Source organism: Euleptes europaea, chromosome 15 (assembly GCF_029931775.1).
Source record: "Euleptes europaea isolate rEulEur1 chromosome 15, rEulEur1.hap1, whole genome shotgun sequence".
Taxonomy (NCBI): Eukaryota; Metazoa; Chordata; class Lepidosauria; order Squamata; family Sphaerodactylidae; genus Euleptes; species Euleptes europaea.
Window position 1 is genome coordinate 52,771,618 of NC_079326.1, and position 21,924 is coordinate 52,793,541.

At 46.2% G+C, this 21,924-nt stretch overlaps 1 protein-coding gene across 1 annotated transcript in view; it reads right to left on the reverse strand.

Moving 5' to 3' along the window:
• Positions 1 to 1,099: 1,099 nt before the first annotated feature.
• UNC80 (unc-80 homolog, NALCN channel complex subunit) overlaps positions 1,100 to 21,924 on the reverse strand; it is a 142,662-nt gene continuing 121,837 nt past the window's right edge. The window contains exons 56-65 of the mRNA XM_056861558.1: positions 21,389 to 21,595; positions 19,526 to 19,710; positions 17,463 to 17,628; positions 15,663 to 15,842; positions 14,846 to 14,984; positions 11,096 to 11,152; positions 5,039 to 5,120; positions 3,390 to 3,501; positions 2,365 to 2,576; positions 1,100 to 1,360 (exon numbers count right to left, since the gene is read on the reverse strand). Of these exons, the coding sequence (XP_056717536.1) occupies positions 1,100 to 1,360; positions 2,365 to 2,576; positions 3,390 to 3,501; positions 5,039 to 5,120; positions 11,096 to 11,152; positions 14,846 to 14,984; positions 15,663 to 15,842; positions 17,463 to 17,628; positions 19,526 to 19,710; positions 21,389 to 21,595 (1,601 nt within the window). The remainder of the gene's footprint in view (positions 1,361 to 2,364; positions 2,577 to 3,389; positions 3,502 to 5,038; positions 5,121 to 11,095; positions 11,153 to 14,845; positions 14,985 to 15,662; positions 15,843 to 17,462; positions 17,629 to 19,525; positions 19,711 to 21,388; positions 21,596 to 21,924) is intronic.

The following is a 21,924-nucleotide window of genomic DNA, read 5'->3' on the forward strand; positions in this document are numbered from 1 at the left end:
AAATCCATTTTAGAAACCTTTAAACATAAGCTAAATTAGTTCATATCAACATAATGAATGAAATACCATTACTAGCTACCTGAAAATTAACGGTTACATTCATATTTCATTTAGTCTAGATTGCAAATCACCCATGACTTTCAAGTGAGGTATCATTAATAAAGGTTACACTTTTCCGCACAAAGAATCACAGATAGCTGGAGATTCACATAAGTGAACGTGAGAATAAATCTTTTCCTATTACACGCCCAGTGAGCATAAATATTCTGTATAATATCAACTCCTGGTTTGGAAACACAGATACATACTTGTAAGTATGAACATGGCCGAATGGATCAAGTGAGAAGATCCACACACGTGTCCCTGTTTGTTATGTTAAAGTTGCTTAATATTTTGAAGCAGAATATTCAGTATTATTTACTCCATGTACAGAACACTCAGTCCAAATGTCTATGTCAGTGCATAGCCTTAACATTCTTCACTTCACTGTAGTCTACAGTTAATTTTAAGGAGGTGGTAAATGTATGGTTTCTCAGGTATACAACTCAAGAGTTTGAAATCTCAGGCAGAAATTGCTTTATCTCTGATTTTTATCTAGCATTTGGCATTCTGATGCTAAATGAAGCACAGACAGTCATAAAGCATCCGTAGCTCTTTAGCTAGTAATATTTTCAATCAATATACTATGTATATATATATATATATCTATATCTATACCTCCTTTCTGAGATTACAAAAATAAACTTTGGGATCCTATATTCAGGTGGCTAGCCTCCAAAAAGGTTGCCTGAATTTCTGCCTGGCGTCTTATTAATTCGTTTTTTTGTTTGACGGATTAACTGAGATGCTCCAAAGAGCAAGATATTAGGAATCCGTTCTGTTCAGAGGAAGATTCCATTCTGGAACGATTCCTCTATTTCACAGTCTGCCCTGAGTCCAACTAGATCTGTGTAAAAAGGCGCTGGCGTGTTTTCAACAGATTGGCCCACATGTACCAGACAGGCGACTAGATGTGGTCCTCCTAGTTTATAAAGTGCTCTTTTAATTACTTACGGACGAATTAGGAGATGAGTGCAGCTTCCCCCTCCACCCCCCCAAGTCAAACATGGGACTCATCTAGGCCAGGGTCCGTCTGCCCCACCTCAACGTGCGTGAAAGTGAACTGGGGGTTTTCCATCCCGTTATCCTCACTAATGTGGAGGATGGTGTCTCCATGCTCCAGTAAGCTGGTGGTCTCCAAGCCTGTGAAATCCTCCGTGTCGGAAAGCTGCGAGGGTGGGGGGCTTCCAGGGCCTGGAGTCGACCTTGCCTCTGGCTCGACCTCCTTTTTTTTGTCTTTCTCGACAGAAAGCGTATCACTCTGGAAGGAACAGAAGGTTATATAGTCAGGCTGGAGCTGTTGGCAAGAACCGGAAAAGCTAACGTAGAACGAAGATATGGAAATGTTTGCTCGCTGACCACAACAAGCTGCTTCGTACTAAGCCAAATCCCATTGTCTGTCAAGGTCAGCATTGTCTACTCAGACTGAGATCTCAGGCGGAAGTCTTTCACATCATCTACTACCTGATCTTTTTAACTGGAGATGCCGGGGATTGAACCAGGGACCTTCTGCACACCAAGCAGATGCTCTTCCACTGCGGCACTGTTATTGATCAGCAGTGACGCAGTACTTCCCTTGCACAGTTACATCTTAAAAGGCTATAATAGAATCATAAAGTTGGAAGAGTCCCTACAGGCCATCTAGTCCAACCCTTTGCTCAATGCAGGATCAGCCTAGAGCATCCCTGACAAGTGCTTGTCCAGCCTCTGCTTAAAGACTGCCAGTGAGGGGAAGCTCACCACCTCCCTAGGTAGCTGATTCCACTGTCGAACAACTCTTACTGTAAAAAAATATATTCCTAATATCCTGCCAGTACCTTTACGCCCATAATTTATACTCATTATTGCAAGTCCTCTGCTCCACTGTGAACAGGAAGAGGGCCATCAGAGGTCGCCTCGCCGTACCCCCATGTTTTGCCTGCGTTTTCAAATTTGAGATAAAACAGGCCCCTGAAAACGTTTCCCCACGTTTTCCCTGCGTTTCCAAATTCGAGGCAAAACAAGTCCCTCAAAACGCGGGCAAAATGTGGGGAAACGCAGGGGGAGAGCGAGGCAACCTCTGATGGTCAGAGATGGCGTGCATCATCCAAACAAAGACCCGAAGTCGTCAGAGGGGTGACCGCGAGGGAAACAGCCATGCAGAAAAGGCCAATGAGGACATTAATCGCTGCTCATCTAGCACAGAGGAATATCGCTTACGTGATCTCCACCGAGGCATGTATCCCGTAATCCCGCTTTCCATCCCTGCCCCCCCACCACAGTTACCTGGCTGGTGGCAGCTTGGCTGTGGAGATCAGCCACAATAATGGCCGGGGAGGAGGTCAGGACAGGCTTGCTGGTGGCTTCCTGCTTCTTGCCGTCTGCAGGGCTGCCCCTTTTAGCGCTTTGCTGCTGGGCCGCTATCGGGGCTTGGTCAGGCGTCGAGCTGGACATCTCCGACTGTGCTTCGGTAAAAGTCACAGACCGTTTCTGATCCACTGCAGGGTTAGACACAAACAACAGTGGGAGCACAATGGAAAATAAACCTGAACACGTTTTGCCACTGGACTGTTGGCCGCTGCATATGCAACGGTGGCCTCTCGTCTTTTTGGGCAGGAGCGCTTTTACCTTCGTTCTGATACCAGCTCATGACTTAGAAAGGGGCCTGTCAGGAACCCCGTTTGCAAGTAGGGTTGCCAGCCTCCAGGTGGTGGCTGGAGATCTCCCACTATTACAACTGATCTCCAGGCAACAGAGATCAATTCCCCTGGAGACAATGGCCACTTTGGCTCTATGGCATAGAGGTCCCTCCCTTCTCCAAGCCTCGCCCTCCTCAGGCTCTGCCCCCAAAATCTCCAGGTATTTCCCAACCCAGAGCTGGCAACCCTATTCGTATGCCACCTCCCCCATCAAAAATTCACCCCTGTTGTTTTGCAAGGTGGATAAAGATCAAACTGGCACCCTGATCTTAAACCAATTTTTTGTTAAGTGAACACAATTTATTTATGCTGAGAGGTGGTGACTGCTGCGAAAGCCATCTAAAGCCCCCAAATCCTGGTACTAGCTCAGACTCAGCCGCTGGTCATATCTCCATACGGGCTCCCATCCTCGGATGGAGACCTCATTAGCGGTTACAGAATGCAGAGAAGTTTGGAGTCTCTCAGCCTCTTCAGCAATTCAGTAATTCATTAATTCTAGTTTGCTAAATTCATTATACATGACGCACACGTATACGTTTGGGAGAGGGGGGTCAGAAATGCAGTAACTTAAAAAAAAATGAAGACACTAGCCTGGGAGAAACGCTGCCTCACTGGTAGGTTTTGTTTTCGGCTGGATGCTTCTGCGTGTGGTGGAGAGCCGGGCCCCGTGGCGGCTCCGAGGTTCGGTTTGGGTTTTCTGACGTGACAGAAGGGGCCTCCTTAACTAGAAAATGCGGAAAGAGCCGTTAGATGGAGAGCCTCTCGCCTATTTGATGTGTACGTGGCAGCCTTTGGAGAATTTAGGGGAGAAACACTTTGCTTTCATTAGCAAGGGCACCTGCTTAGTGCTGAAAGACGCTTGAACAAAATGGTTCACTTGATGTAGGCCTTTTATGCATGGCTGTTTCCTCCTGGTCACCCCTCTGACTGCTTCAGGGCTTTGCTTTGATTCTGCCTGCCTTTTCCAACCATCAGAGCTCACCTCGCTCTCCTCGCGAATCGGCCCTTTTCCACCAGGATTTTTAAAAGTTCATAATGAGAAGGAAATGTATTACCAAAAATTTTACCAACCTCCCACCGGCCATTCTGCATTTTTCTGCAAACCGTAGGCTTCCCCCAGATTTGCAAAAGCCTATGACCCTTCATTGGATGGTCCCATTATGTGGATTTTTTGATCCGCATTTTGGGAGGGAAGCACACATGGGATATTAGATGTGTAGATTAAATGAACGGTAATCACATCCACTTCTAGAGATGGGGAAGTGCTTGCTTGTGCTGGACTGGAACAAATTAATCTCTATGCAACACACACACACACACAGGGCACATCCAAACCACTTGTTACACAGGGAGCTTCAAAGGTTGAACTAGAAACTAGAAACCATAACAACATAATTGTATTTATTACAAGGTGTACACTATCCAATTGTTAAAAATGTATGTATATGCATCAAGAAACATTGTTAGTTCTGTACCAGATTGTGTGAGCAACCTTCCATGTGGCGAAGCCCACTATTTGGGTTATGAGTTTACATCAAGCCACACAAGATATTAGATTTTAGAAATACCTCATTTCCGGATGTGTTTTTAATAAGTTTCTGTATTTATGACCACTGAGGAAGGTCTATTCAGGCTGAAACACATATGGTCCACTATTGGTCATTTATATTGTATGTATATCGACTGTGTATAAGATTTTTGTAACTGATAATTTTATATGTAGCCTGCGATACAGCCCCTGTGTTTTTAAACACTTTTATAGTGTACACCTTGTAATAAATATAATTATTTTGTTAAAGCTACCTTTACTTATCTGGTTGAGTCCCCCCTCCCCTTTTTTTGTAGTACCACTTGGGGTGGGGGCATGGCTCATTGGTGGAGCATTGGCTTGGCATGCAGAAGGTCCCAGGTTCAATCCCCAGCATCTCCAGTTAAAGGGACACTAGGCCAGTATGTGGCGTGAAAGACCCCTGTCTGAGACCCTGGAAAGCCGCTGCTGGTCCGAGTAGACAATACGGACTTTGATGGACCAAAGAGGGTCTGATTCAGTATAAGGCAGCTTCATGTGTTCATGTGTGTACATACCCAGAAAAAAATGACAGATCAAAAATTGCTGACCGCTGGCTGACAAGAAGCAGAGCTCCTGTTTCACACGGGGGCATCACCCCGATTTTCCAACAGCCGGTCCTTCCTGCTTCAACCACCTAATCAAATTCCACTGAGCAAAACGCAGGAAGCGGTTTCCTCTCACGCGAACTCACCTGTCTCAGGCCTCTTTTTCTCCCCAGCGGCTGCTGCAGAAGGAGGTTGTGGTGTCCCGGCTCGCTCTGCACGCTTGCTACCCTGTTCAGGATCAAGAAGACGGTCACCACTGCAGGAGAACACAAACTGGGATGCCGTTCCCCTGGCGAACACAACTAAATACTGATGGCACAGACACTTCAAAGACGGTTCCATCTTTGAAGGCTAGGGAAGAGCATCTGTGAGGTTTGGGCGGTGGGCAGAAGGAGGGCTCGGCACACCCTGGCATTGTCCAGCTGTCAAAAACGGAGATCAGTTTTCAGGCACACGACTCCTGTTCCCCTTTGTTCCCTTTCCCCTTTCAATGGCCGAGAGGTCTAGATCAGGGATGTCAAACATAAGGTCCATGGGTTCCAGGTCCCTCTTCACTTCTGGTGGGAGGTTTCAATGCCATAGAGTCCAGTTGCCGAAGCGGCCATTTTCTCCAGGTGATCTGATCTCTGTCTCTTGGAGATCAGTTGTAATAGCGGGAGATCTCCAGCTAGTACCTGGAGGTTGGTAACCCTACACGGGCCAGATACAGCCCCTTGAGAGCTCTTATCCAGCCCATGAGACAGCTAAACCAGCCGCCCCCCAATCTCGATCTGGGCAGGCAAGGCATGGCCCGGCCCGACCAAGTGACATTTATATCTGGCCCTCGTAACAAATGAGTTCGACACCCCTGGTCTAGATAATACTATCATGAGGATGCTATTCTGGTGTCTTAACAGAATTTTTGTAGAGTTTAAGGGAAAGATAGGAGCCTACCCTCCCACATTTAATAACTACCCCTATAGTTCTGTGTACTTTTAGTTACATTTAGAACAAAGTGAATAATGAACACAGTTGACAAACATTTAATTCACATCATGGGTATGAGACTTATGAAAAAAATAGTTACCACATTGAACACGTACTTTTAGCCTCAAATCTCTTAGTGGCTAGAGAATAAAACACGCACAAGCCCTAGAGAAAGTATGCCTGTATTTTGTAATGAATTTAACAGATTCTCAGATTTAAAATTTTTTTTTTAAGAATGAGCATATCATCATTAAACAGATGCTAGTATCCTGCTGCAGTACTCATTAGGTAACAGAGAATAGCTACTTTTAAACTGGGGGCACGTTCACACATGCCAAATAATGCACTTTCAATCCATTTTCAAAGCACTTTGAAGCCAGACTTTACTGCATGAAAGGGCAAAATCCACTTGCAAATGATCGTTAAAGTGCATTGAAAGTGGACTGAAAATGCATTATTTAGCATGTGTGAAAGCGCTCTAGGTAACGTAGAATAAATTCACTTTAATTCCACACTACTTGCATAGCTGAGTATTTTGCATTAAGATAAATTCTGATGCTAGCATCTTTTTTTAAATCCAACACCTGACTCTTTGTTCTCCCCATATTTTAGTGAATGCTCTTTGATTTTTCCTACTTGCTGTAGTCAATAGAAACTAAGTCAAATAACAAAAAAGAAGATTGAAATCAAATACTTGGCAGTGCACCAGGAATGACAATGAACTTTAATGGTTGCATAGTGACATAAGGGAAATTTCTTTAAAATGAAATGCTTTGATATTCCTTCCTTCAGTCTCTCTGACCCTGGCCCACTGGTCACTCTTTTCAGCAGCAGAATGAATGATATGCACAGGCAGCCGATTACAATAGGACAACATTTCTAACTTCCAAACTAGTTTGCATGTCCCAAACAAAGCAACCCTAAGAACATAAGAACATAACATCAGAAAGACCCTGCTGGATCAGAACAAGGCCCATAAAGTCCAGCAGTCTGTTCACAGTGGCCAACCAGGGGCCTCTAGGAAGCTCACAAACAAGACGACTGTGGCAGCATTGTCCTGCCTGTATTCCACAGCACCTAATATAATAGGTGTGCTCCTCTAGAGAGAATAGGTTTGCATCATGACTAGTATTCATTTCGAGTAGCAGTAATGGATAGCCCTATCCTCCATGAACATGTCCACTCCCCTCTTAAGGCCTTCCAAGTTAGCGGCCATCACCACATCCGGGAGCAGGGAGTTCCAATATTTGTCTCACTCTGTCCTGGTGTGGCAGGTTTTAAATGTTCAAATGCTTAGCCCATCAAGCCCAGCAGTCTGTTCACATGGTGGCCAACCAGATGCCTCTAGGAAGCCCACAAACAAGACGACTGCAGCAGCAGCACCCTGCCTGTATTCCACAGCACCTAATTTATATAGACATGCTCCTCTGAGACTGGAGAGAATAGGTATGCATCATGATTAGTATTCATTTTGACTACTAGCCATGGATAGCCCCATCCTCCATGGACATGAACTGTCTTCTAATGTGAATGTAATCTTAACAGCCTAAAAGTCACTATGAAACTGATCACTATTACTAAACTGTCCTGAAAGGGATGGGTCCAGGGTCATTTATGCAGGGGAAATTTGTGTTTGGTTTGCTGCAGCTTTCTGTTCCAAATTCTCAAACATCATATGCATGAGGGTTCCCCCTGAAATTTCTGGAGTACCTTGTGATTAATTAGGCACCCCCAGTGAATCACGGAGCTTCTGAGTCCCTCCCCCTGGAAACGCAGCCTTGTTGCACTTTATTTGGAGGGTGCGGGTCAGCTCTTAAAGGGACTGTGTGTGCTTTTGCTGGGTATTCCTCCCCACCTTTCTTCAACAGCTCCTTGCCGGGAGCTGCCTTCTAATCTTTGTAGCCTCTCTTTGGTGTCTTCCTGCACATTTCATGACGGTTTCACTCCTTTGTGCTTTGTGGGAAGGGGTTGGATGGGAGGGACAGACACGTGGGAGGGAGAAGCCAAAATGGGCTTGGGGAGAGAAACCTGAAGTTAAGAGCCATGCATGGAAATAGGGGGAAAGTTTTGTTGCTCTTGCCTTGAAGCAGCATTTAAATTCATTCTAAAACAAGATCCTAGAACTGTGGGGGAAGAACGAGGCCAGAGCGAAGTCACGTCTGAAAGTCGGTAAAATCATGAATAATGCAAAGGAAGCCTCAAAGAAGTCCAGCAGCGACTGCGAACTAAATATCCCTGCATAAATGGCCCAGGTGATACTTAAAACATGTTCATCACAGCAGCTATGGTAGTGTCTTTTATCCTTTCAGATCTACTTCCAAAAGAATTAGCATTCATTTTCTTTGTATTTTAGCCAAACCTGTTTGCTTGTGGCTGAAAATTGTTAACTTCTTTCTTGGGCATGTGTGCTAAGTGCCCGTGTCCTCTGCTTCTTTTTCTCCTGTACTCTGTCCTTATACAGTTGTTATGCCAACTGGTCCTTTTCGCTTATCAAACGTGACTAACCTCTTTTCATCCTGCTTCTGGTTTTGTAATTAAATTAAATGAAAGACTGGCTTATCAGTTCATCGGGCGTTGCTAAGCATTCGGGCATTTGTTGTACAGATAATAAAAGGCTCTGAGGACAAGCTCTCTGCTGGTTCTGTTCAAAGTTAATTTTCATGTTTTCTGCTCGGCAATAGCAATTATCCCCACGGCACCAGTTTCTGTAGGTTGCCACGGTATCCTTTTGATTACTTCTTCTTTTTCAGCTTGATTAGCACAGCCCTACTAAAACGTTGCCGTAACAATGACGGAGTTTTCCTTGATGGGTCAGGTTAACACACCGATCGGCTTCCATTTTCTATCCAAGGCATTTAGCAAATGAGGTGCTCTTTCTATACTTACCTCTAGATATTAGGAACAGGGTTTTAGGGCAGGTGCTACCATGAGCCTAGGGCTGCCAGGTCCCCCCTCTCCTCTGACTTTTGGGCAGAGCTGAGAGGATCTAGCGCGCGCATGCATGCGCGCCGATGCACGTGCACATCACTCCCAGTTTACAACCGGAAGTGCCGCCTTGCGAGGGGCCTTATACCACTCAAACTCCCAGTTTGAGTAGTAAAGGGCCGCTTGCGATACGGCATTTCCGGGTGTAACTGCATTGCTGGTCGGCGGGCAGAGGGGTGAATTGCCGGGGGTTTGCCCGCCACCACCAGGCACCTGCCAACCCTACATGAGCCGGATATAGGGTTGCCTGCTCCAGGTTGGGAAATTCCTGAAGATTTGGGGGTGGAGAGAGTGGGGTATAATGCCATAGAGTCCACCCTCCAAAGCAGCCATTTTCTCCAGGAGAACTGATCTCTGTAGCCTGGAGATCAGTTGAAATTATGAGAAGCAGGCCCCACCTGGAGGTTGGCAAACCTAAGCAGGAAACTGGGGCTACAATTGCCAGGCCTCAGGTTGGGATCTGGAAGTTTCAGAGTTTTAGTCACTTTATCAGGAGCTCTGAAGCAAGGCGTAAAATCTCGGGGGGGGGGGATTTTAAGTTTTCAGATTTTTCTGCAACCCTAGAAGGGGTCCCCCAAATCAGCAGAGCTATCTGTTTACTGTCAGTGTGGCCCTGATCTGCAGCTTTAGCTATCCGCAGATTGGCTCACACTCAACTATTAGAATATAAGATTTCTTTTGAATGACTGGCAATTTATTAGAAGAAAGTTTTCCTCATCTCTTCTTTGATCAAACATGTAAATACATTTTGTTTCATGTTTTTTTAAAAATCCTGCTGTCACTTAAACGGACCTGGAGAAGTCTGTTCTCCCACACACACAAACACACGATCACCACCAGAGACTGATCTATCCACCGAGCTAAGGAACGCAAATATAGAGAACTCCATGAATTGTGAGAATGATCAAGATGGCACATCCAAGGACAGACATAATTTCCCGTTCTGGAAATCTACAGCCGAACAAAACGAGGAAGTCATCCGGGAGGGGACTCTCTCGCAACGTTTCCTCGTCTTTAGATAAGAACGGTAAAGGAGGCTGCAACATAGTTTATACCAAGGGTTGGGGAGAGGTCCCTGGAATGAAGCAAGGACTTGGGGAAGGGTGGCATCATGAGCCTTTCCAACTATCGAGGACCAGCGAAGGGACATAAACACATCAGGACAGTAAAGACTATTCAAATGACTGAGCTGAATGTTAAAGGTGCAGTCCCCCTCTGAAACAGGAAAATGAATGTGCTTTCCAAGCAGGGCGACCACCGGTGCCCCAGGTCTCCCCAGGTCTCTGAGAAAAGTTCCAGGACAGATTCGTGTTGCGATCTGACACTACACAAATTGGAATGACTGTTTGTTTCCTGAAAAGGTGAAAGCGTGAAGACTGACAACACACTTCGATAATAAAGAGGTGATTTCTTAGGACAAGGGCTAGGGCGATTCATAGAAGAGTTAGTTTTTATACGCCGACTTTCTCTGCCACTTAAGGAAGACTCAAACTGGCTTACAATCCCCTCCCCCTCCCCACAACAGACACCCTGCGAGGGAAGTGGGGCTGAGAGAGTTCGGAGAGAACTGTGACTAGCCCAAGGACATCCAGCTAGCTTCATTTGGAGGAGTGGGAAAACCAACCTGGTTCACCAGATTAGCGTCCGCCGCTCATGTGGAGGAGTGGGGAATCAAACTCTGTTCTCCAGATCAGAGTCCACCGCTCCAAACCGCCGCTCTTAACCACTATACCACAAGCAGCGGCAGTTCTGATATTGCTGAAAATCTCCTTTATGATATAAAAACAAATCATGATTTTAAAAAACATCTGGCCGTTATGAGATTATACTATGAAGAAAGAGAAGTCAATTTGGATTTTTTTTTAATGGAAGTGTCTTAATTGGATACCTAAGACTAATATTTGTTAATGTGTGATGAACGTTTCTTGCAGCCCTCCAGCGAAAGCCATAAAAGGGGGGGAAGAGGGAAATCTCACAACATGCCCTCCAGCAGTTTTGCTTCGGCATGGGGTTCCCCCCCCAAAAAAAAAACTTTTAGCCAATCGAGGTTGCTCGCAGGGAAGAACCCGCAACCGGAGTGGGAGAGCTGCACCTTTGACTTGCAGGCCTGGTCATCGATGAAGGACGAGAAAAAAGGAATGGCGGGAAAGAGAGCGAGTCAAGGATGAGGCAGAGGAAAAGACGGTGAAGAGAGGAAGCAGACCGTTCCCCAGCACAGACACTGAGACATACAGGTAGGGTGAAGACTGTACCTAGTAAGGCTGCCCACAACGGCCAGTCCCTGGGAGTCCTCGAGAACATTGGGTTCACTGCAGGAGGGGCGGGGAGGGGGGAGTGTTTAGGGAACAAAATATAAAACAAGAAGCATGCAATTGTCTCTGTGTTCAGGAAAAAAGAAGACGAAGCATCAGACGGATCATAAAAGGAAAGGAGGACAGTAAATTGCTTGATCTCGAAACAGCCTCGCTCGAGAGCCGAAGCCTGGAAAGGCGACTTCCTGTTTATGGTCAAAAGGGCTTCATTTAGATGGAAGCCAGGAGGGGTGGAAATCTGCAGCTTTATAAAACAATTAAGTGGCGTTCTAACCGTAGTATAAATGGTTTCCTGCATTGTGCAGGGGGTTGGACTAGATGACCCTGGTGGTTCCTTCCAACTCTAGGATTCTATGAAAAGCAAAACGTCTGGTTTTGGTACATCCAGGTTAATGGGGGTTGTTGGCAAGCCCTGTGGTAAGCATGACCTGGACACTTTCGCTTCTTGAATATTTTAACCCCCCCAGCCCCACTTAGAGGTCAGCTGAGTGTAACATACGAGGCCCCTGATCAGGATCTTTTTTAAAAGCTGCTGGTGAGGGAGGGGAGCACACATTGTATTCACTAAAGAGGAAAATATGATGCATTTATGTTTTCCCCAGCAGGACAGATAGGAACTTGGGGGATCGGGAAAATGACAGTGGGTAAGGGGTCACAGTCACCCTGCCCCACTCTGAAATGAGGGATCACGGCTCTTTTTACCTTTTAACAGTGTTAGAGATCATAATCACCCTGATCTGGGAATCTGTTTTCTTTTACCAGGTAAAAGGGCACAGCTCAGTGGTAAAGCATCTTCTTGGCATGCAGAAGGTCCCAAGTTCAATCCCCAGAGTGTCCAGTTAAAAGATCTAGCAGTAGGTGATGTGATGAACCAAGGTTAGGGTTGCCAGCTCCGGGTTGGGAAAGACCTGGAGACTTTGGGGGCGGAGCCTGAGGAGGGCAGGGTTAGGAGAGGGGAGGGGCTTCAATGCTATAGAGTCCAATTGCCAAAGTGGCCATTTTCTCCAGGTGAACTGATCTCTGTCGCCTGGAGATCAGTTGTAATAGCGGGAGATCTCCTGCTACCACCCAGAGGTTGGCAACCCTAACCAAGGGTCTGTTTCGGTATGAGGCAGCTTCACACGTCAATAATTGCTCAGAGAACCCTACGCAGAGTCTCCTGCTATGGAAACTAACCTAGCATGGGAATTCAAAGGGGAATTGGATACTTTCCTGAAAACCACTGACAAGGAAACATCGTTAGAGCCTCATTTGCGGCAAATGTTCCTGAGCTCCCTTCTCTGATCAGCGTGGAACGATGAGGCAGCCATCTGAACGAATCCAGTGTGGGCCAGTAAGGGACTGTCAAACCTTCCAATTCTCCCAACAACGTCCCTGTGGCAAGATCCTCTCTTTTCCTTGTGATTTTATCCCCATTTGACCTCCTACCCACCCTGAGGGTATTATGCCAGGGGTATCTTGCCTGTTCTTTAGAAAGAGTGATGTCTGCCATTGCTTGGAGTGGGGAGAAGAGTTGGGCATGTCTCAAGATTTTCTCTTTCTGAAACCTTGCCCCTGCTTAGAGGGGTTGGGGAGAGGCCTCCGTACTGTCACAAAACTGAACATAAACATCTAGACCCACACGTCTGAAACCCACGAGCAGCATCCCAAATGATGGGCTATCAAGCAACTAGGGTACCTTTCTGGTCAACACCTGTGTGTAAAATGAAGGGAGGGACATGGCGTGGTGGTCTATCAGCACATGGTATTACTACTGTATTACTACCCATTTATTTGTTTTGAACAGAGGAACAAAGATTCCCATACAGCTACATTGCTAGTCAAGCTATAGGCACATCTTCTGGCTCTAGTTTTACCAACATGCAAAATGAACATTTCCCCAAAAGGTCGTCAGTCTGATATAGCCAAAGTGTTAGGAACTAAAGAAATTAATTTGACTAAATTACCAATTAACAAAATACATTCCATTTAAACAAAACGTTTTGTAAATTGCCAAAACATTGATATGGTTACCCTTTTGAGAAATGGAACATATTGTAAATTACCTTGCAATTTTCATAAATCAACACTACCTCTCCTTAGAAGGAAACACCATATTTAGTCTTTTTCTTGCTCAGGCTCTGTTAATATATCAAAACTATAAAAGCCTCAAAAATATGCAAGTGTTCTCCTTGTTAGCACTCAGTCCCAGCAATTTAAATTGTTTCTTACCAACTAACCAATTAAAATGTTTGCTGGTGAAATTACCCAAGAAACAAGGCTTACATAATTATGAAGCATTTTTAGGCATTACCTATTGAACTCCTTCACGGCTGGCTGATGCAGTTTATAATAAAAATTCTGAACATGTAAAATGTTAGCAAGTGAAATCGAACGTGATGTATCTTAGGAAAAGAAGCACAGAGCCCCTCCAGTATTCCACAGCTTTTCTTTCTCATGGTTATGTGTATGTAAAGCGCTGTCAAGTCGCAGCCGATCATGGCAACCCTGTAGGGTTTTCCAGGCAAGAGATGAACAGAGGTGGTTTGCTATTGCCTGCCTCTGCGTAGCAACCCTAGACTTCTTTGGTGGTCTCCCATCCAAGTACTAACCAAGGATGACCCTACTTAGTTTCCAAGATCTGATGTGATCAGGCTAGCCTGTGCCATCCAGGTCAGGGCAAGAGACGAACAGAGGTGGTTTGCCATTGTACAGAGGTGATACAGAGCCTAACTACATGTTACACTTTTTCCATGTCTACCCTGGGTCTGGTCAAACCAGATGTATGCTGGGCATTCGGTGTCCAGCGCTCCCAGCAATCTTTGAAACCTAGTTCTTAGGTGCATGAAAGCTGATTTAGAATAATAGAATCATAGAATTGGAAGGGACCACCAGGGTCATCTAGTCCAACCCCCTGCACAATGCAGGAAATTCACAACTACCTCCCCACCCACACACACACACCCAGTGACCCCCTACAGGCTTCCTCAGGAGGTGGTGAGCTCTCATTCCTGGAGGTTTTTTAGCAGAGGCTAGATGGCCACCTGTCAGCAATGCTGATTCTACGACCTTAGGCAGATCATGAGAAGGGCATCTTGACCATCTTCTGGGCATGGAGTGGGGGTCACTGGGTGTGTGTGGGGGGGGTAGTTGTGCATTTCCTGCATTGTGCAGGGGGTTAGACTAGATGACTTTGGTGGTCCCTTCCAACTATATGATTCTATGATTTGATGAAATCCAGGACAGACATAGGGTGGAACCAGAAATCAAGTAACATGGAGTCCAGCCTTCCACCATTCATAGATCCTATCTCCAATCTAACTGTGTACATGGTTTTATTTCAGTTTTGCATTTGACAAGACTTTTATTCGTGGCTGAGATTCAGCATAAGCTATACCTTCAGATCATGCTGTGGCAAATAACTTTTTTTAATGAGAGCAATAACTTCTGTCTAAATTGCCTACTAGGAGGTGTGAAATCTGCGTTTTTTAAAAAACAATAGAGAAGTTTCTAGTAGGTAGATTGAGAGCTGCTATCACCCATCAGTGAGGTTGCTTGCACAGAGACACGACCACTCCCCATCAGTCCATGTTTAATCAGAGCATGTGGTGACCCACTCTAATCTACGAATTATGGACTACATTATACCTTTGGCATTTCAGTTCTTGGGAGGCATATATCAGGAGATGCAAAAATAACTCATGTGGTTACCTTTGGCTGGGTAACATGCCCACCTCAGGCTGAGGCGCAGACATGCCGGAGAGATGGCTGGAGAATCGTCTCCTCCCAATGGAACCCATAAGGTATGCGTCTTGTTCACTTACCACACTGGGCATGCTCACCGAGTCATCTGCAAGGAATGCGGAGCACAGGAGAAATCAGGAAGTCGAGTGATGATGAGTCCCTTGGCACGTTCTCTGGGCATCACTACTTGTGACTAGACACTTCATGGGTAGGGTTGCCAGGTCCCTCTTTGCCACTGGTGGGAGGTTTTTGGGGCGGGGCCTGTGGAGGGCGTGGTTTGGGGAGTGGAGAGACTTCAATGCCATAGAGACCAATTGCCAAAGTGGCCATTGTCTCCAGATGAACTGATCTCTATCAGCTGGAGATCAGTTGTAATAGCGGGAGATCTCCAGCTAGTACCTGGAGGTTGGCAACCCTATTCATGGCTGCCTTGCCTTAAACCAGGGCTGTCAAACGTAAGGCCTGGGGGCCGGATCCAGCCCTCTGAATGCCAGACCCGCGCCAACTCTCTGCTGTTACGGGACTGGGAATAAGAACTGCAGAATAACAACTACCTGCAGGCCATACTTTGGCCGTATCCTGCAATTCCAAGTGCCATTAGGAATTAGAATTTGTGATTTTAATCCATTCAGAGCTGTTTTGATGTATTGCTGTATCTGATTTTATTATTGTACTGTATATTTTATAGATTATGTGATCCGCTCTGAGCCTGGCATGCTGGGGTAGAGCGGGTTATAAGTTTGACGAAATAAATAAATGGGCCCTCGCAGGGGTGAGTACTTACTCTCTTCGTCCTCCTCGTCTGTCCGGCTCAGAGTATCCTGGGAGGCCTGTTGGGAAGGCTCGCTATCTTGTTCCCAGACCGTTCCAGTGCCGGTGTTGGAGCGGGACATGGTGGCCAGGCTCAGCCGGTACGCTGAGGTGGAGGTGCCCACGGTGCTGATGGAGGTCTTCCCTTGATAGGCTGCACAGATCGGGGAGGGGGGTGAATGCAACGACGTTAACTGCCCTGTTACATGAACGAGAATGGACGAATCTAGCGAGGAACAATCTTCTTCCTCGGGAGGTGGTAAGCGCTCCTTCCCCAAAGGATGAGCGGAAAGGTCGTGTGACATCATAGAATCATAGAGTTAGAAGGGACCACCAGGGTCATCTAGTCCAACCCCCTGCACAATGCAGGAAATTCTGAACTACCTCCTCCCCACACCCCCAGTGACCCACACTTCATGCCCAGAAGATAGCCAAGGTGCCCTCCCTCTCCCGATCTGCCTAAGGTCATAGAATCAGCATTGCTCACAGATAGCCATTTAGCCTCTGCTTCAAAACCTCCAGGGAAGGAGAGCTCACCACCTCCCAATGAAGCCTGTTCCACTGAGGAACCGCTGTAACTGTTAGAGAATTCTTCCTAATGTCTAGACAGAAACTCTTTTGATTTAATTTCAACCCGTCGGTTCTGGTCCAACCTTCTGGAGTAACAGAAAACAACTCGCCCCCCCCCCTTATATGACTGCCCTTCAAGTACTTGAAGATAGTTATCATATCTCCTCTCAGTCTTCTCCTCTCCCGGCTAAACATACCCAGCTCCTTCAACCTTTCCTCATAAGATGTGGTCTCCAGACCCCTCACCATCTTTGTTGCCATCCTCTGAACACGTTCCAGCTTGTCTACATCCTTCTTAAATTGCGGTGCCCAAAATCAATGACCCTCTATAGAGTGTGTGACATTCACAGGGTAGGGGACGTTACAAAAACCTGTCCTTTGTGAGGCACGTATCATTATATCCTCATGACTCAGAAAAGGCATAGCTCTACTCCATGTCCTGGCAAAGAACCATTCTGCACCTCCTAATTGTTATGGGCACAGCAGCCTTTATATAATTAATTTCTCTCACTGTAGTCAATTAAACTGTTTCTTTAGGTTTTATAAAAACTTGAAGTCTGAAATCCTAAGGGCCTTTTCTTGGGAGTAAGGCCCGTGGAATAACATGACACTTACTTCCAAAGACTTATTTAGGATAGCTAAACATAAGCAAGAACATAAACATGAAGCTGCCATATACTGAATCAGACCATTGGTCCGTCAAGGTCAGTATTGTCTACTCAGACTGGCAGCAGCTCTACATGGTCTCGGGCAGAGGTCTTTCACATCACCTACCACCTGATACTTTTCACTGGAGATGCCAGAGGTTGAACCTGGGACCTGCATGCAAATTAAGGCTCTTCCACTGAGTCACAGCCCCTCCCTCCACTGGTCCATCAAGGGCAGTATTGTCTACTCAGACTTGCAGCTGCTCTCCATGGTCTCGGTTAGAGGTCTTTCAAATCACCTACCACCTAATCCTTTTGGCTGGAGATGCCAGAGATTGAACCTGGGACCTTCTGCATGCCACGCAGATGCTCTACCATTGAGCCACGACCCTAAAAATCTATCCATGCTTTCAATTTTATTGTTTGTTTACAGTCAAAAGCTTCTGGTCTTGGCTAGAAGCTGATGCAGGGTGGTATATGAAACAGGGTGGTATATTTGTGGCGAAAAAAGGCCATGTGGATTTGCCTCCGCAGTGAACCTTTATCCCCGTCCTCACCTGAGCCACTGTGTACAGCTTCCTTGAGGATCTTCAGTTCGTTGTTGAATTCTGCTATAAGGGAGCTCTTGCACAGAGGGCGTGGGATGAAGCGCCGTTCCAGCTGGTCAGCGATGTGCTGGCGCGCAGTCATCTCCTCATGATTCTCGGCAGGCTGGGCGAGCAACTGGTGGGAGGGCGGGGAAGAAGAAGAAGAGTTGGTTTTTACATGCCAACTTTCTCTACCACTTAAGGGAGACTCAAACCGGCATACACTCACCTTCCCTTCCCCTCCCCAGAACAGACACCCTGTGAGGTAGGTGGGGCTGAGAGAATGTGACCAGCCAAATGTCACCCAGCTGGCTTCATGTGGAGGAATGGGGAATCAAACCCGGTTCTCTAGATCAGAATCCACCACTCCAAACCACCGCTCTTAACCACTACACACTACACCATGCTGGGGAAAGGGTGTGAAGGACAAACAGCATTATCAGATGATTTGCCGAGTATTTAAGGAAGGTGCATAGCTCAGTGGCAGAGCACCTGCTCAGCATGGTTTGGGTCCTCAGTTCAAATCCTGGCCTCTCTCATTATGTATGGACATAACTGCTGTTGAGTTGCAACCAACCCCAGCAAGGGGCTTTCAAGGCAAGTGAGAAGCAGAGGTGGTGTGACACTGCCTTCCTCTGCAGAGTCTTCCTTGGTGGCCGCCCATCCAAGTACAGACCCTGCCTAGCTTCTGCGAGTTGATAAGATCAGGCTATACCATTCCATTCCCCATCTCCATCTCTCATGGCATGTGTGTAAAGTGCCATCAAGTTGCAGCCAACTTAGGGCTACCCCATAGGGTTTTCGAGGCAAGTGAGAAGCAGAGGTGGTTTGCCATGGCTTACCTCTGCAAAGTCTTCCTTGGTGGTCTCCCATTCACAATTTGAACATATAACAGCTCAATTTCAGAATTTCAAGAAAAATTGAAGTTTTAAAAACTATATCGGGGCTTCATTGTTTTAAATTTAGAAGTTATGGTTAATTTTACTATTGATTATTCATGATGTATTTTAAATGATGTTACCCGCTCTGAGCCTGGCTGTGGCTGGGGAGGGTGGGATACAAATCAAAATAAATAAATAAAGCTAAAATGTAAGAATAAAATTGAAATAAAATAGAATAAGAAAAAAATTAAGTAATATTTGTTTAAGAATAAACATTATGAGATACAAAAGTATATTGGGAACATAGAGGATTATAAATCAAAGAAGTTAATAATTGAAATGTAATTGCATAGAGTAAGATCCGCTATTATGTAATATTGCAATGGTTAAATGCTTATATGTTTGTCTGTTTATTTGTATTTATAAATAGAATATATTAATTGAAAAGCAGAAGAGTTGGTCTTATACCCCAATTTTCTCTACTTTTTAAAGGAAACCAGCTTACAACCCCCTTCCCTTCCCCTCCCCACAACAGATACCCTGTGAAGAAGAAGAGTTGGTTTTTATATGCCGACTTTCTCTACCACTTAAGGGAGACTCAAACTGACTTACAATTGCCTTCCCTTCCTCTCCCCATATCAGACACCCTGTGAGGTAGGTGGGGCTGAGAGAGCTGTGACTAGGCCAAGGTCACCCAGCTGGCTTCATGCGTAGGGGTGGGGAAACCAACCCAGTTCACCAGATTAATGTCTGCCACTCATGTGGAGGAGTGGTGGAATCGAACCCAGTTCTCCAGATCAGAGTCCACAGCTCCAAACCACCGCTCTTAACCACTACACCATGCTGGCTCTCTGAGGTAAGTGGGGCTGAGAGAGTTCAGAGAGAACTGTGACTAGCCCAAGGTCACCCAGCAGGCTTCATGAGTAGGAGTGGGGAAACTAACCCAGTTCACCAGATTACAGTCCACCGCTCCTAACCACTACACCACGCTGGCTCTAAATACCATTTAGTTTTCAAGAAATTCGCTCTGACTGTTAAGACTTCTGTTTCCGCACAACGTCATCTCATCCTTTTCTCTACAAGAGGGACCATCAGGATTAGCAATGTCCTTTGACGAGGCAACGAGACATTCAGCATCAGAAGGTCATTTACCTTGCACTGAATGAAAGGTCGCAGAAGGACAAAGATAGGAATCCGGGTGCGGACAATAAAATCCAGGAAATCCCATAAGGCCAGGCCTCCCACTTTCCGTAAAGCCATCTCTTTGACCTGCAGGCTCAGCCAGTACCACTGGCTGCCGAGCTGACGCTCAAAGCAGACTAGGATCACCTTCAGAGCTACAAGTGAGACAAACGTCAGAAGGATTAGTGTGGTGCAGTGACGAAAAGAAGCATTAATGCTTTAGATATCTACGTTCGACAACATAAGATATACACATGCATACTTCTAACTGTATACCACTGGTTCCCAACCGGGGGTCCGTGGACCCCCAGGGGTCCGTGAGAACTAAATTAAGGTCTGCGAAACAAAGTTATAAACCCATAATAAATTAATATTTTCAATTAAAAGTTCTCTATTATAAAAATATATATTCAAATATTATTCTAAGTTTAATGTTTAACTAACAGTTATGATTAAAGTTTGTTTTCAAATTCTCGGAATTTTTATTTTGAACCTTGGGGTCCCTGCTCCGAACAAAAAAGTCCTAGTGGTCCCTGGTCAAAAAAAGGTTGGGAACCACTGCTGTATACTGTGAATCTTTCCTCCTTGGTTTTTAGCTCTTTGGAGCGGGAGCAGCAGTTTAATGGTCTTGCTGTTCTCAGTCCGGTTCTGTTTCTGATCTATGTAGCTCTACATCAGTTTGGTTCTCTGTACTTTATCCTCTATATCCGGGGTCCCCAATCTTCTTCAGCCTGTGGCCGGTTTTGGAATTCTGTCACAGGGTGGTGGGCTGCCCCAAGAGGTGGGACCCGGCCCCATAATATCAAATAGTGAGGTTGTGCGTGACTCTAATAGTAACTCCTCAGCATTTCAGACAGAAGCTCTACTTAACAGGATGCCTTTTAAAATGAACACACTGTTTAAGATTATTTCGCTTTCAGTCCCGCGGTGAAGAGCCTTGGGCTGTGGTGGCAGCTGCTGCCAAAGCAACTTTTAAAAAATCTGCACAGCCAATCAGATCTCCGATGGCCAATCAGAAGCCTTCTAGGGAAATTCCCCACCTGGCCTCACCCACTTTCTGAAAACACCTGTGGGTGCCAGGAAAGGTGTCAGCAGATGCCGTTGTGTCCATGAGCACAAATCTGAGACCCACACTCTACATTCTGCCTTGATTTTTTATTTCCAGCAATTTTATCCTTGTTTCGCATCAGCTTCATCAGAAATCTGTTGCTTTTTATCTTGCTATTTACAGGATAATCTTCACCATAGAATCATAGAGTTGGAAGGGAGCACCAGGGTCATCTAGTCCAACCCCCTGCACAATGCAGGAAATTCTGAACTACCTCCCCCCATACACTCCCAGTGACCCCCTACTCCATGCCCAGAAGATGGCCAAGGTGCCCTCCCTCTCACAATCTGCCTAAGGTCATAGAATCAGCATTGCTGACAGATGGCCATCTAGCCTCTGCTTAAAAACCTCCAGGGAAGAAGTACTTACCACCTCCCCAGGAAGCCTGTTCCACTGAGGAACCGCTATAACTGTTAGAAAATTCTTCCTAATGTCTAGACGGACACTTCTTTTAGTCTCTCTGATTCTAATCCTGTTGCTTTAAAACAAAACTTACAACATAAGTACACTCATACCTGTAATTTTACACCAATATACTTTACCCAAGCGGATTATTCTGTTTAAATTGGCAGACCACCTGGAGGTTGGGAACCCTAGCTTGGAGAAGCGACAGAAACTCGATGTCATTCAGGTCAAGGCCGTTCACTGCATCCACATGCATGTGTGAAGTGGCTTCCCCTTCCCCTTTTGTTTTTTTGCTTCTCTTTCCTTTTGTTTCCGCTCACCTAAGTAGGCCGCCTGGCTGGTGGACTCGGCCAGGCCTTCCTTGCGCAGGTCCTTCCCCGCGTCGCCGGGCGTGGAGCAGTGGGCCGGGGAGCTCTCCAGCATGAAGTTCTTGCTGCGAGACGTGCTGATGATGCGAGGCGGGAGCAGGATGTTGATGACCGTCTGGAGCAGCAGGAGGACCTCAGGCTGCTCCAGCCAAGGGCTGTCTAAGGGGGCACAAAAGGGAAGGGCAAAGGCTGGTTCAGGCCCGAAGGCGCCGAGAAGATGCCGCGCCGCTCACAGCACCGTCCCCTCGCAGGCAAGAGGGACATTCCCAGCACCCCACCCGCCCTCTCTCCTCCTGTAAGCAAAAACACAAAGCCTTTGTAGTGCTAACGTGATATCAGCAGCTCCCAGTTTTAACTCGGTGGCAACAGCTGCACTCTCCCCAGCCCACATTGTCATTCTTGGCTGTTGAATCTTAGAAAGGGCTTGTTCACATTGTACTGGACCATGCTCACGTTTACCCGCCCTCCTTGCATTTCAGCTGGGGTTG